This window comes from Nerophis ophidion, linkage group LG17 (assembly GCF_033978795.1).
Source record: "Nerophis ophidion isolate RoL-2023_Sa linkage group LG17, RoL_Noph_v1.0, whole genome shotgun sequence".
NCBI lineage: Eukaryota > Metazoa > Chordata > Actinopteri > Syngnathiformes > Syngnathidae > Nerophis > Nerophis ophidion.
The window spans coordinates 17,970,584-17,986,831 of record NC_084627.1 but is presented as its reverse complement, the minus strand read 5'-3'; the positions used below and the strand labels follow the sequence as shown (position 1 = coordinate 17,986,831).

Below are 16,248 nucleotides of genomic sequence, written 5' to 3'. Positions count from 1 at the left end.
GTTTGTTGTGACGCTTTAACACAGAGCGGTCAAGCGAACATGTTTCTCTACCACATGTCAACCAATTGTGATATTAAGTCGGCTCTTACCGGAGACTTTAGCGGATTATGCGACCTCCTCCTGCAGCTGTCAAAAAAGCAGCTGTGATCTTGGCTCCTCCATTGGCTTCTCTCAGAGACACTGGCGTTCACCGCAGCCCTCCGACTTTCAGGTATGACTTTATAATCTCACTAAAACACTATTAACACAATAAGCAGATATGGGATTTTCCAGAATTATCCTAGTAAATGTGTCTGATAACATCTGTATCGCTCCCACTGCCGCCGCCTGGAGCCATAGCCTTTTCTTTTTTTTTTTTAGTGTTTCACTCTAACTTTCCTCATCCACGAATCCGTCATCCTCGCTCAAATTAATGGGGAACTCGTCGCTTTCTCGGTCTGAATTGCTCTTACTGCTGGCGGCTATGATTATAAACAACGTGAGGATGTAAGGAGCTCTACAACCTGTGACGTCACACGCACAACATCTGCTACTTCTGGTACAGGCAAAGCTTTTTTATTAGCGACCAAAAGTTGCGAACTTTATTGTCGATGTTCTCTACTAAATCCATCCATCCATTTTTCTACCGCTTATTCCCTTTTGGGGTCGCTAGGGGCGCTGGCGCCTATCTCAGCATCAATCGGGCGGAAGGCGGGGTACACTCTGGACAAGTCGCCACCTCATCGCAGGGCCAACACAAACAACATTCACACTCACATTCACACACTAGGGCCAATTTAGTGTTGCCAATCAACCTCTCCCCAGGTGCATGTCTTTGGAAGTGGGAGGAAGCCAGAGTACCCGGAAAACCCACGCATTCACGGGGAGAACATGCAAACTCCACACAGAACGATTCCGAGCCTGGGATTGAACCCAGGACTGCAGGACCTTCGTATTGTGAGGCAGACGCACTAACCCCTCTGCCACCATGAAGCCCTCTACTAAATCCTTTCAGCAAAAATATGGCAATTTCGCGAAATGATCAAGTATGACACATAGAATGGACCTGCTATCCCCGTTTGAATAAGAAAGTCTCATTTCAGTAGGCCTTTGAATATACCTAGCAAAATCGGCAAAAAACGGCCATTTCTGCATGGAAGAAGAGGAACGTACAAATTTAAATGTTTTGTCTTGAAAACCTTTTCACCATGCCAACAACGCTCTGACGTTCCGTGGGCTGACTTAACAGCTGCACCATGGACTCGTTTTTTGGAAAAAAAAAAAAAAAGCTCTCAAAGCATCGCTACGTTGTTGGAGTTTGAACATTTTTCCTTCTGGTCTCTGTGCATCTGCGTCACCCTCCCCACCCCGCCCCCCACCTCAACCTCATTGCCTTACATCAAACTGACAATCAGCAACCAGCCGTAAACACGCACCCCTCTCATGAAATGGGAAATGGAAGCGGATAAAGAGGACAGAGGATGGAATAGTCCTCCATACCTCATTTACCAGCAAACCGCTTAGCGAGGCCATTGGCATTTCCGGGGTCAGGAGGGCAAAACAAATGTTGTTCATATTCTATGGTGGTCTCGTAAAAAAGTGACACATGCCCATACACACACACCCGTATACGCATACAAACACAATTTGCAATCATCGCGATTTACGGGCCAGACCTCTCAGGTGACTGTCATGGAAAGTTGATTCTGTCAGGGCAGAACAAGACAAAAATGCCTTTACGGTCGTGGCTATTGAACAAGAGACAAGTGAGGGAGAGAAAGGCAGAATAACAGGAAACCAGCCTTGACCTCCAGGGTGAAGGGAGGGATGGCGCGATGGAGATGGAGACAGACAAGCTGCCGCAGAAGAGTAGAGAGTTTTTTGGGTTTTTTTCCACAAATGACACAACTGATCAGGATTTTTTTTAGTCCGAGATGTGAAATTCCTTAAGTAATGACTTTATTGTCATTAGTTTATGACTAGGCTTGGTTTCCACTGTCAAAAAGCACATGTCACATATCTCAGGACTCATTTTGAGAATTTTTGTTATAGTTTCTATAGTCCTGTTTCCACCCTGAAATGCTCTTCAGTTCTTTAGTATACGGGATCCGTTTTTTTTTTACGGTTTACATTGTAATGGGTTTTCAAGTTACCTGTGCCAAACTGTCCCACTTTTATTGGGCTTGCAGTACGGTATGATTAACTTGTTCAAAGTGAGGTTTGTTCATTGGTCGACAAACTTTTGTGTGATCTTCTTTTCACTTACCGTATTTTTCGGAGTATAAGTCGCTCCGGAGTATAAGGCGCACCTGCCGAAAATGCATAATAAAGAAGGAAAACAACATATATAAGTCGCACTGGAGTATAAGTCACATTTTTGGGGGAAATGTATTTGATAAAACAAAACACTAAGAATAGACATTTGAAAGGCAATTTAAAATAAATAAAGAATAGTGAACAACAGGCTGAATAAGTGTACATTATATGATGCATAAATAACCAACTGAGAAGGTGCCTGGTATGTTAACCTAACATATTACGGTAAGAGTCATTCAAATAACTATAACATATAGAACATGCTATACATTTCCCAAACAATCTGTCACTCCTAATCGCTAAACCCCATGAAATCTTATATGTCTAGTCTCTTATGTGAATGAGCTAAATAATATTATTTGATACATTACGGTAATGTGTTAATAATTTCATACATAAGTCGCTCCTGAGTATAAGTCGCACCCCTGGCCAAACTATGAAAAAAACTGTGACTTATAGTCCGAAAAATACGGTATGTGGAATTGACTAGATTGATGTTGAAGCAATTGAGGTAACACATAGTGCACTACTTGTCCGCAACCAGCTAGGGCAGGCCTGGGCAAATATTTTGACTCCAGGGGCCAAATTTAGAAAATAAAATGTGTCTGGGGGGCCGGTATATCTGATTTTCAGGAACATTAATACAAAACCTCACAATAATGTCTGACTGAATGCTAAAAATGTTATGACAGACCGCCTGAAAAAACGGAATGGAATTTAAATTTTTTTACTGAATGAGACACCCAGAATGTACATGAAAATAAAGAATGTGGTATTTACATGATTAACTATGAACGATAAAACACTGAATATTGACAACATATGAATGTCACACCCTCATCGACATATTTTACAAGAGTGATATAGCTTGGTTGGTAGAGTGGCCGTGCCAGCAACTTGAAGGTTCCAGGTTCCATCCCAGCTTCTGCCATCCTAGTCACTGCCGTTTTGCACTTTACCCACCTGCTCCCAGTCCCACCCACTTGGGTTTAAATGTAACTTAGAAATTGGGTTTCACTATGTAAAGCGCTTTGAGTCACTAGGGAAAAACGGGATACAAATATAATTCACTTCACTTCACAATCAAGTGAAACGCAACAAAAATGCAACAAATAGCGAAATATGACCTTTTAACAGGTCATTTATCTGATACATCTGATAAATGACTAAGGTTTAGAACTTTCTTGTAAAAATCTCCTTTCGGGTCCGTCCCTGACACCCGCTCTAGAAACGCTCCCCACCCACACTGCTTGATGCCTCGTCTGAGCTGCTGTGACTTAGATTACCATGGTAACTAGTTTTTTCATGCAAACGCGCAGATTCCAACCATCGATATGGCTTTGGACCTAATATTTCCATAAGGTAGCCTTTCCTTTGTCCATTTCTGCTGGCTTGTGGCTCATCAGTAGCACGTGAACCGCAGCCAAGTCCCCCCTACCCCGGCTTCACCCGAGAATCAAACAGGATGCGTGTGTGTTAATCGACCGTTAAAGAAATGAGCGCCGTTGTAGTGAGGGACAACTTTAATTTGTTGTCTCAAGAAGTCCAAGACTACGTCAGCTACAGGAAATCCTCCAGGCATCATTATTCTTGTCAATACAACTTTGACATTCAAACTGATGCTCATAAAATTCAGAGGTTTAACCATCTATTGAACTTTTATTTCTTTTATGAATTGACTGTTAGGAAATTTTGGCAAGTTACTATTGGCTATTGGGAAAGGACTTTGGGCTGTTATTGTCCGATTTTTTTTTTTTTTTTTTAGAAGTAATGTCACGACTACTATTTGCGTTGGTTGTGATTTTTTCATTTTTTTATTTGCAAAATACTATATCATGCTATTTATGTATCCATCCTACCTACACTCATGTACAGTATACCACGGCTTATTAAATCAAATTGAACTGAACTGTGTAATAGTGTCAATAGACAAACAGTGCCTAAAGTCTTGTGAAAAACATGTTTTTTGTATTTTTCAACTTGCGGCCTGGGGACCAAATCCAGACCAGGGATGACACTATACTGCCCACACAGTACAGTTTATAACATGGAAGACAACAATTTCCTAAAAACAGTAGTGTGTTCCTTGTATAGTGAAACCTGGACCAGAAACACATTGCATTGACAGTGTAACCTCCACTATAGCAGACACTTGTATTTTGCATTACAGGGCTAATTTCTTCTGAAATGTATAACTGATAATAGGTATAGACCAGGGGTCACCAACCTTTTTGAAACCAAGAGCTACTTCTTGGGTACTGATTAATGCGAAGGGCTACCAGTTTGATACCCACTTAAATAAATTGCCAGAAATAGCCAAGTTGCTCAATTTACCTTACATAAATAAATCTTTATATATAAAAAAAATGGGTATTTCTGTCTGTCATTCCGTTTTACATTTTTTTTCCTTTTTTGGAAGGATTTTTGTAGAGAATAAATGATGAAAAAAAAAATAATTGAATGGTTTAAAATAGGAGACAACACACAAAAAAAATCAAAATTGAATTTGGAAACTTAGTTTATCTTCAATTTCGACTCTTTAAAATTCAAAATTCAACCGAAAAAAATGAAGAGAAAAACTAGCTAATTCAAATCTTTTTGAAAAAATTAATAAAATAATTTATGGAACATCATTAGTAATTTTTCCTGATTAAGATTAATTTTAGAATTTTGATGACGTGTTTTAAATAGGTTAAAATCCATTTTGAAATTAGATTTAAATTTGATTCTACAGATTTTCTAGATTTGCCAGAATATTTTTTATTTATTTTAATCATAATAAGTTTGAAGAAATATTTCACAAATATTCTTCGTCTAAAAAACAGAAGCTAAAATGAAGAATTCAATTAAAATGTATTCATTATTCTTTACAATACAAAAAAATACTTTAAAACATTGATTTGAATTGTCAGGAAAGAAGAGGAAGGAATTTAAAAGGCAAAAAGGTATGTGTTAAAAAATCCTACAATAATTTTTAAGGTTGGATTTTTTCTCTAAAATTGTCTTTCTGAAAGTTATAAGAAGCAAAGCAAAAAAATGAATGAATTTATTTAAACAAGTGAAGACCAAGTTTTAAAATATTTTCTTGGATTTTAAAATTCTATTTCAGTTTTGTCTCTCTTAGAATTAAAAAATGTCGAGTAAAGCGAGACCAGCTTGCTAGTAAAATAAATAAAATTTAAAAAATAGAGGCAGCTTACTGGTAAGTGCTGCTATTTGAGCTATTTATAGAACAGGCCAGCAGGCGACTCATCTGGTCCTTACGGGCGACCTGGTGCCCGCGGGCACTTCGTTGGTGACCCCTGGTATAGACCAAAACAAATATCCGTGCACTGCAGACGAAGCTGGTTCTTAAAGTAAGAGTAATAGTGAAGGTAAAAGTACAGCCCCCTGGTCCTTTAAATTTCTAAAAAATGTGGCCAAAAGAGCAGTGTAGTTGAATAGCCTTGGTGTAAACTGACTTTTTTACCCCTTCTGAATCTCTTGCCTTTGCCATTATTTTACTGACAAATCCACCACATGGTGGTGCTGTTATCAAACCTTTAAGTTTGACCCTAATACGTAATATTGACCTGACATTTCTCTCAAATCTCAATGGCCTCTAAAAAATCACCCGCTGTAACTTTAGGGTGCTTAGCCGGATCACCACGAGATTTGGTGCACGACTTTAGTGGACTGATTAAATCTGAACAACTCGGGTTCCCATCCATCAGAACATCTTGTCAGGGGTTATGGCTAGGAGTTGGCAACCAATTGTCAATGAGTAAATACATGTTTTGAAGTGTTAATATATATTTTAAGATATTTGTATTACATGTATGCAAAGCATTTTAGGTACTGCCTATAGCAGGGGTAGGGAACCTATGGCTCTAGAGCCAGATGTAGCTCTTTTGATGACTGCATCTGGCTGTCAGATAAATCTTAACTGACATTGCTTAACACGATAAGTAATGAATAATTCGCTGTTAATCACGATGTTAAAAATAACGTTCAAAATATAAAACATTCTCATGCATTTTAATCCATCAATCCATTTCTACCGCACCTGTTCACGAAATAACAATGTTATTAAAAATAATTATCAATCAATCAATGTTTACTTGTATAGCCCTAAATCAATAGTGTCTCAAAGGCTGCACAAACCACAACACAAACCACTACGACATCCTCGGTAGGCCCACATAAGGGCAAGAAAAACTCACACCCAGTGGGACGTCGGTGACAATGATGACTATGAGAACTTTGGAGAGGACGAAAGCAATGGATGTCGAGCGGGTCTAACATGATACTGTGAAAGTTCAATCCATAATGGATCCAACACAGCCGCGAGAGTCCAGTCCAAAGCGGATCCAACATAATTAGAGACTTATTATACTCTAAAAATGTTGGTCTTACTTAAAAAATGCACGCATTTAGTTGTATTCAGTGTTAAAAAAATATGATGTGGCTCTCACGGAAATACATTTTAAAATATTTTGCTTTCATGGCTCTCTCAGCCAAAAAGGTTCCCGACCCCTGGCCTATAGGGTGCCTTAAGTTTTTTCACAGTATGAGGAGAAAATCCAATGCTGTAGTCCTTCTTTAATACTAGGGGTGTAACGGTACGTGTATTTGTATTAAACCGTTTCGGTACGAGGGTGTATCGAACGAGTTTGTAATCTAAAGTCTTAGCAAGCTGCTCTGCTTTCTGCCTCTGTCTGAGCAGTGAGCACCCGGCATTGTCCCGCCCACACAACCATCTGATTGGTTACATACAAAGCCAAACAGCAGTGCGTGTTTAGAGCGATGTAACAGCCAATCAGCAGGGCGTATTCAGAAAGCATGGGGTCAGTGCTCTGGCGTCGAGATGATCAGATATGTGTCTAGCAGGTGAGCGGCGGACATCGTACTCTCCCCAAATTATAAAAAGCACTTCCCAGTCACAACTATTACAAACATCACTATGAGCCCGTTGACCTTCTAGAAACTTAAACTGCAGCTCAGCTCGCTCATAGTTGAGGTGAAGGCCAATTAGCTTTTAGCGTTATGTTAGCTCATTTTGCTGTGTGTGTGTGTGCGTGTGTGTGTGTTTGTGCGTGCGTGGGTGTGCATGTGTGTGTATGTATAATAAAAGTCAACTACAGACTTACCAAATGCTCTAATAAATTAAGCATGATGAGTTCACTTGAAACTGTTTAATGTTGCACTTTTTATATGTAGAAGAAAGGTATTGTCATTTTATTTAATCAAAGCAACAACTTGAGGCAGTTTAATGTGGATTAACGTGGGTAGAATTATTATAATGTCCCCACTGTTAAAAGGATAAAGCCATTGTTTACAAATTTGGTAAATAACCCAAAAATGTATATTTTGTTGTTTTCTTACTGTACCAAAAATGAACAGAACCGTGACCTCTAAACCGAGGTACATACCGAACCGAAATTTTTGTGTACCGTTACACCCCTAATTAATACACATTCATACCATTTGGGGACCTGAGTCAAGAGTGAAGCAAGCCTCTTGGTTGGCTTGGAAAAGTTGTCAAGCCTAACCGTTTGTAGCTTTCTCTGTATTCACGCTATTCTTTTTGAGAAAGTTTGTACTGGGAAATTATATCCACGCAAAATCTGTTGTAACCAATACCAATGTAACACAGGAGCATTGACAAATGCTGCCCCGGTCACAACAGGCATTTTAAAATCCATGACAGTCCGGCCCAGATTGATTCGTCCTCCAGAGACACCTGGGTCTCCAGGTTAAACAGCGGCTCTGATGGATGACTTCGGCCGGCTACCCTGACACGTTTGATAAACGTGGACCATGCGATTTGTTTTTAGAAAACGGTGTCCTAGCCTAGTGGATGATGCTCCCGCAGTGACAACAAGTTGAGACCTTTTAGACTATTGCAACTACCTGGATAAAATTACCTGTTGACCTGTAATGCCCTCAGCAAAGTACAGACATCCAACAGGGATAATCAATTAATGACTGATAGTGTTTTTTTATAGTTTTGCAGTCATTTCTTTCATTGAAAAGAAAATTGGAGTTGGCATAAGTTGTTCAAACTGTTGCCATACTAAAACTGTACTGAAAATATTTTTCGATTATTCAAGAGTGAAAAGGCAAGTCAAACATGTTAAAAAAAACATTGAAAATTGTCTTACTTTCTGTTTTCCATTTCCTCCTTAAGTGGCAAAGTCACGTTCCTGTAATGCAAAAACTTGACAAAAAGCGGTGTTCAATTAGCACCTAACGCACACAACCTCTCGATGTCTTCCAGCCTCAAGCCCGACATGTGATCCTGTGAAGCTTAGCGACAATTCCCAGAACTACGTGAGGGAGATGCAAATAGGCTGTTGGACCAGCTTTGTTGGACAAGACAAGGCCGAGGTCCACATCCTGAACCTGAACTTTGCTGCCACGGTAAGAATGTCATGGTTATGCAAATGTAGCTAATTTATGCAAATGTGTTACAAGTGAAATGCCAGAGACTATAAAGACTACAAAGAATCATGAACATTTTTGCCTTCTTTTTTTAAACTGCGGGATCACCTTATGCAATTAAATTTGTCACACATTGCTATTTTTATTTTATTTTTTCAATACACCACCTGTCCGACCGATGTCGCCAACGGATGATTATCTTCTGCAGACACGATATGGCCGAGGTTCGCCTAAAAGGAGGGGACCCCGTATTAAAACTTCCTCGCACCATATATTTTTCTCTAATGGAATCTGCCATTCACAAGTGTAGTGTTATCAAATTGCATATTTATGTGAATCATGGGTCAGATTTGAATGCAGGACAGCATATGTATGTGTCAAGAAAAAGGCTGCAGATGTTTTGACAAAACATTAGGTACGTCATGTCATATATGTCATGCAGTGACACAGTGATCATCCCTTCAGAGAATATATTGCAATTTGGGCCACAAAAAATTATTTTGTGGAGCACACTTAGCATTTTTTATAACCCAAGCAGTTTATTTTCTCGTTGTAGTAACTATCTTAGCAGGGTTTACGGACCTTTGCACCTCCCTTTTAAACTAAATTACCACTTGAATATTAATAGCATACTTGCCAACTTTGAGACCTCCGAATTCGGAAGATTGTGGGGGGGTTAAGGGGCAGGAGTATATTTATAGCTAGAATTCACTAAAATTCAAGTATATATATATATATATATGAAGAGTTCATATGCAAAAGCAGATAAATCCATTTTGACCGATTCTGTATATTAAGGATTTTCTGCCTGCTGGTGTTGCCGGTACATATACAAGCATACCATGGTTTATTTAATATCAACATAAGCAAGTCATGAAAGCCTAAACTTTTAAGAAATGCTGATGTAATGAATGGCTTTCAAATATGAGTGTTTGATGTGGTTTTACGTCAAAAGCAGATATATCCAAATTATGATATGTTGCAAAAACAGATATCTCCAAAATCGTTTTCTTTGCGGTCGTTATTTCGCATAATATTCAAGATAAAGATAGAGAGAAAAACAGAACGTGAAATTTATCGAAAGCCACATTTCAAGGTAACAACTGTTCACATTTATTTACTTCATTATTTAACAGTTTCGATCCCTTGGTGCGTATAAATCTAGCTGTCCCTGCGAACATTGTTTTTTCGTACTTGCTAACCGGACATGCTTTTTTGGAACTGTGACCTCACATATTTACCTCGTGCTTTTCAGCACAAAATGAAAAAACAAAAAAACAGTGTTGCAATGAAGACAATGTTTTATTAATAAAAACAAGCACAAATGCTCAACCTGGTTTGCCTATCAAAAACACTCCTGTGCAGATAACAGCTCACTCATCATCGCTATCGACATTAGCTCCATGCTCGACAACATCGTTTAACGCAGCGGTGTAAAACTCACGGACACGCGTGCTAGCGCCAACATCAAATAACTTCAACACGTCAGTTTTTTTCGCTGGCTTAACAGTGTTCACAGGAGAAGCTTCCAAATTATTCATGCGTGGATAACAACACTGAGTGAGTCCGAGCGCGCTGCCATTTTGTTTGTCACGTGATCCCGTACTGCAGCGCTGGTTGGGCAAACGGATATATCGGCTTTTGTGATAAATGATCCATGGCGCTTATCGGCCTTTGCAATAAATCGCTGAACTAAATGACGTTAAAAGCGGCATTTGTCTGCATTTGCAAACAAATTGATTTTGGTATACCACAATAGAAGTGGTGGACTATATATTACCGAGGCTGGGCTAAACTTTATCAAAATGGCGTTTATCGGTTTTTGCGTATGAACTCTTCATATATATATATATATATATATATATATATATATATATATATATATATATATACTGCGATGAGGTGGCGACTTGTCCAGGGTGTATGCTCTCTTCCGCCCGATTGTAGCCGAGGTAGGCGCCAGCGCCCCCCGCGACCCCAAAAGGGAATAAGCGGTAGAAAGTGGATGGATGGATATATGTATATATATATATATATATATATATATATATATATATATATATATATGTATATGTATATATATGTATATATATGTATATGTATATATATGTATATATATGTATATATATATGTATATGTATATATATGTATATATATGTATATATATATGTATATGTATATATATGTATATATATATATGTATATATATATATATATATGTATATATATATATGTATATGTGTGTGAAAAAAATACTTGAATTTCAGTGTTCATTTTATATACTTATATATATATATATATAAGAAATACTTGAAGAAATACTTGAATTTCAGTGTTCATTTTTTCACACATATACACACACATAACACTCTCTACTCATTGTTGTCTTTGAAAGTGTAATGCTTTACAGCCAGTAGCAAAGCCTTTGAAGGAGCATAGGTATGGGCAGCATCTGTGACATTTAATTTGCAGGAAAGGAGTGAGCTTCGGGTTGAATTGTCCATCCTCGTTCTATTCTCTGTCACTATCTTTTTTTGGACATTACTACTTGCCGTAGTTTTGAAGCAATGCATGATGGGATTCCGGATGTTGCTTTAGTGTATTAACGTGCCGGCTGGAATAAACACACGCTGAGAAATAGCTCCGTGCCTGCCTAATTTATGGGTTATGGCTAAACCTATGGATAACAGAGACATGTATAATAGTCTTCTTGTTGTGTGTGCAGTCATGCACTCTTCAAAAGCCGTAGGTGTTATAACGTGATTAGGCCGGCACGCTGTTTATATGGAGGAAAAGTGGACGTGACGACAAGCTGTCCTCACTCAGGTCCGGCTGGAAATCGGGAGAAATTCGGGTGAATGGTTGTCCCAGGAGATTTTCGGGAGAGGCACTGAAATTCGGGAGTCTCCCGGAAAATTCAGGAGGGTTGGCAAGTATGATTAACAGTGATTTAAAACATGACATAATTTATTATAAAGCGTGCATTAAACTGTAAAATATATCATGAAATAATTGAACACAAACGCCACTTTATCATTTAAAACAAAACAAAACCCTTAGAGTAGAAGGGGCCCAATCAACTGAATTAACTGCGCCTCTTCTGGTCACATCCTAGTAGTGCAGTCTGTTTTACCTCAGTTTCCGTCAATAAAAACAGAGCATTAGTATTTGCAAGAGCGTAATTGTTGACACAGCTCTTTTATTGGCCCTCATTAGATTAATGAGTGTATGTTAATAAGCCGTGTAATTATAGAAGATGGCTCAAATAACGAGCCTTTCCTCTTTAAGGAAACATGGTTTGACTTTGGAGGAAAAGGAACAGTAACAGTAACTCCAGATTCTTGTTCTTATCACAGTCCCAGACTCCATATTTCACTGAGTCTGTTTGCGAACATTTGTCACCACCTTATCAGTATGCTCCCTGCTTGCTCGCTCATAAGGTTCTCTATTACTTTCAGCCGTTTCCATCTTCTTATACTGTCGTTATAGTGATGAAAGCGGCGTACCGTAGTCCCTGCTCTCAGTCACATAGTCATGTAGATTGATGATTAGAAAGAGCAGTAAGTTGATCATCGACGCGCAGAGGTGGAGTGAAGACATACGTTGTTTTACGAGAGAACAGATGCGAGGGGCGAGGGGTGCACTGAAGGAATTTGGGCCCGGGTGATGCAATCTCCGCACTTCATACATCATGCTTGCCTTGTCCATATCATGTTGAATATGAGAACGCACGTTTTGTTTTTTTCAGTCTTCCTATCTTTCTTACTTTACAAAACACGCAGCCGAGAAGACTACACAACTAGAATTCAAAGAACTTCGGATAAGTTTTAGATTTCAGAATGTCACTGTAGATTTTTCTCAATAACGTGGAATTGATTGTGGATTAAAGGGGCTGTTTGGAACTTGCTGGAATGAAGAGAGCAGGGTGTAATGCTTACAACACTCCAGAGAGTTAGCACCCTATTGGCATACACCAGGCCTGGGCAATTATTTTGACTCGAGGGTCCAAATTTAGAGGAAAAAAATGTGTTTAGGGCCTGTATATCTATTTTTTGGAACACTAATACAAAACCACACAATAATGTCTGATTGAATGCTAAAACAATTATGACAGACCGCCTTATGCTCAGTGCTCAGCACCTTAACGCCCTAAAATCGGTAGGTCGTGAGTTCAAACCCTGGCCGAGTCATACCAAAGACTATAACAATTGGACCCATTACCTCCCACTCAGCATCAAGGGTTGGAATTGGGGGTGAAATCACCAAAATGATTCCCGAGCACGGTCACTCCTGCCGCTCACTGCTCCCCCACTTCCCAGGGGGTGAAACAAGGAGATGGGTCAAATGCAGAGAATAATTTCGCCACAGCTAGTGTATGTGTGAGCCTATCAGTGGTACTTTAACTTTAAACAGAATGGAATTTTACATTTTTTTACTTAAGGAGACACCCACAATGTACATGAAAAAATAGAATGGGGGATTTACAATATTAACTATGAGCGATAAAACACTGAATATTGACAACATATGAACGTCACGCCCCCTCTCGATCGACATATTTTACAATCAAGCGAAACGCAACAAAAATGCAACAAACACAGCAAAATATGAATGCGAAAGGTACAACCCCCCCCTACTATCTGATATATTTGATATATCACTAAGCTTTTGAACTTTTTAAAAAAAATCTCCTGACACCCGGACCTTAATTTTCCCAGGTCTGGCATACAACTAAAGGTGTAAACCACTCCTTTTAATTGAAGTGAGGCAATACGGAGTGCACCACTTCACTACAGCCAGCAGAGGTGTTGTTGATCAATCAATCAATCAATGTTTACTTATATAGCCCTAAATCACTAGTGTCTCAAAGGGCTGCACAAACCACTACGACATCCTCGGTAGGCCCACATAAGGGCAAGGAAAACTCACACCCAGTGGGACGTCGATGACAATGATGACTATGAGAACCTTGGAGAGGAGGAAAGCATTGGATGTCGAGCGGGTCTAACATGATACTGTGAAAGTTCAATCCATAATGGATCCAACACAGTCGCAAGAGTCCAGTCCAAAGCGGATCCAACACAGCAGCGAGAGTCCCGTTCACAGCGGAGGCGGATCAGCAGCGCTGAGATGTCCCCAGCCGATACACAGGTTGATCTAGTCTCTACTACTTTTGCAGTGAAAGGAAAACGCCAGTCAGATTTTTAATGTGTATTTAAGTTATTTATTTTAAAATTTTTTGCTGTGTGCTGGATTGAAAACATTCTCCCTGAACCTAAATTAAACATAGCACATACTACTAACATAGTAAATAAATGCATGAAATAGCTATACTGGACATTAAATAATGAGTAATTATGTTAAATAGATTGAATAATTCAAAATGTAATTAATTGACAATGTATTAGATAGTGTCGTATTTTAAATAATGTATTTATGTTTTAACTATTTCCCTGGCTTTTTATTTCATTTGGGCACAAAGCTGGATGTTTAGGTATGGGTACCGCATTCAGTACTTTTATATGGACCGATCAATTTCCGGTGCGATATTCCGATATCTTTTTTTGCACACGACGTCACGTCCAGCTCCAAATCTTGGTCTGACTGATGCTTGAGCGATTTTACATGGCTATTTCACCACCTCCACATTTGATAATGATAACTACAACCAAGATGCACTTTCCAACCAAACAGCTAGTGTGTAATAACCACAATACTTATAGTATAAACACTTTGTAGGGCGCAACCAAAGACCCAATTCAACTTATTGGCAACTGCATGCAAAGTCTACAATATAATACTTGCAAATGAAACTCAGAAAAGGGTAATAAATCAAGAGCTGACAACTGGACAGCAAAGTTACATCAGCTTACTGTTAAATGTTGAATAAAAAATAGAAACAAATAACATTTATAAACACATGAGCTCACACAGAGGTACCAAAATCAATCTTACACATCTTACGATCAGTATTTATTTTAATTTTTGGCTGTTTTTGTCACTTTGGACCTGTTCTCCCCACAAAAAATGGTGCATACATCTCTGTAATGATTTAACCTTTGCATTGATGATTGACTTCATGCTTTATTTACCAAGCTGTCCAATCGGTATGGAGGTCTTCTGCTCATTTCACTCCCTTCTCCATATTTTTGTGTAACACTTATTTCCAGCCTTTTTTTTTGTCTGTTTTTATGTTGATAATTTCTGAGTGAGAGCATCAAGGGAGGATGCAAAGGCTGAGAGAAATCCTAGGGAGTAGCTGCTTGTCGGTGTCTCGCACGTAGCGGCCTGGTTACTCAGCCAATTCCTATTCAGGGGAGTATGCCAAAAGAATAACTGGAAACAGCGTAATCAAAGGTCCTTCAAAAAATGGGACTGGGAATTTATATTTAAAAAAAAGAGGAAACAACTCAAAGAATTTTGAATGGAGAGAATTTGGAGACAATCCAGGGTGGATTATTTCAGGAGTTATCCTTCTGTGACGCACCTGGGTAGGAAAGACGCTCATTCCTTAGCAGTGTTTGTGCCATTGCACCAAATGGCTGCCCTGTGCCTATTGTGCTGTAGCTCTCTAAATATAAATCTACTGTACATTTCTACATTTTTCAACTCTAAATCCTGAAATAACGCTCATTGAACTACTCCAAAAGATTTAATGGCCCAACTTTTTGTACATATTTGCTCCTAAACCAGGGGTGTCAAACACATTTTAGATCGGGGGCCACATTGAGTAAAATCTCCTCGTAAGTTAGCCGGAGTGGTAAAATCACGACACGATAACCTAAAAATAAAGACGACTACAGATTGTTTTCTTTGTTAAAAATATAACAAGCACAATCTGAAAATGTACAAATTATGTTTTTTTACACTTAGATGTTGAAGTTAATAGTATTCTGTCTTTATTTGTCGTTATTTATACTTTCTGAATAATGCACCTGGGGATAGGTTGATTGGCAACACTAAATTGGCCCTAGTGTGTGAATGTGAGTGTGGCTGTTGTCTGTCTATTTGTGTTGGCCCTGCGATGATGTGGCGACTTGTCCAGGGTGTACCCCGCCTTCCGCCCGATTCTAGCTGAGATAGGCGCCACCCCCCCCACGTGACCCCGAAAGGGAATAAGCGGTAGAAAATGGATGGATGGATACTGTTCATCAGTCAACTCATTGGTGTTAATTTTCAATCTATCAAGATAAAAAATATCAAAATCAAATTACAGGATGTTATTTATGTAGTCTCCTCATTTTCCTCGACTTGGGCACTAACATATTGTGGTTTATTTTTTAGCATAATCTAGAACAGGGGTCGTGAACATTTTTGGCTGAGAGAGCCATGAAAGCCAAATATTTTAAAATGTATTTCCATGAGAGCCATATAATATTTTTTAACACTGAACACAACTAAATGCGTGCATTTTAAGTAAGACCAACATTTTTAGAGTATAATAAGTCTCTTATTCTTTTTAATAACATTGTTATTCTGAAGCCAGTAATAAATAGTAATAGTAAACCAGTAATAAATAAAATAATTATC

At 38.8% G+C, this 16,248-nt stretch overlaps 1 protein-coding gene across 1 annotated transcript in view; it reads left to right on the top strand.

The window, feature by feature from the left end:
• Window positions 1–16,248, top strand: part of eng (endoglin) — a 117,539-nt gene that overhangs the window by 42,103 nt on the left and 59,188 nt on the right. The window contains exon 3 of the mRNA XM_061876416.1: window positions 8,555–8,697. Within this exon, the coding sequence (XP_061732400.1) occupies window positions 8,555–8,697 (143 nt within the window). The remainder of the gene's footprint in view (window positions 1–8,554; window positions 8,698–16,248) is intronic.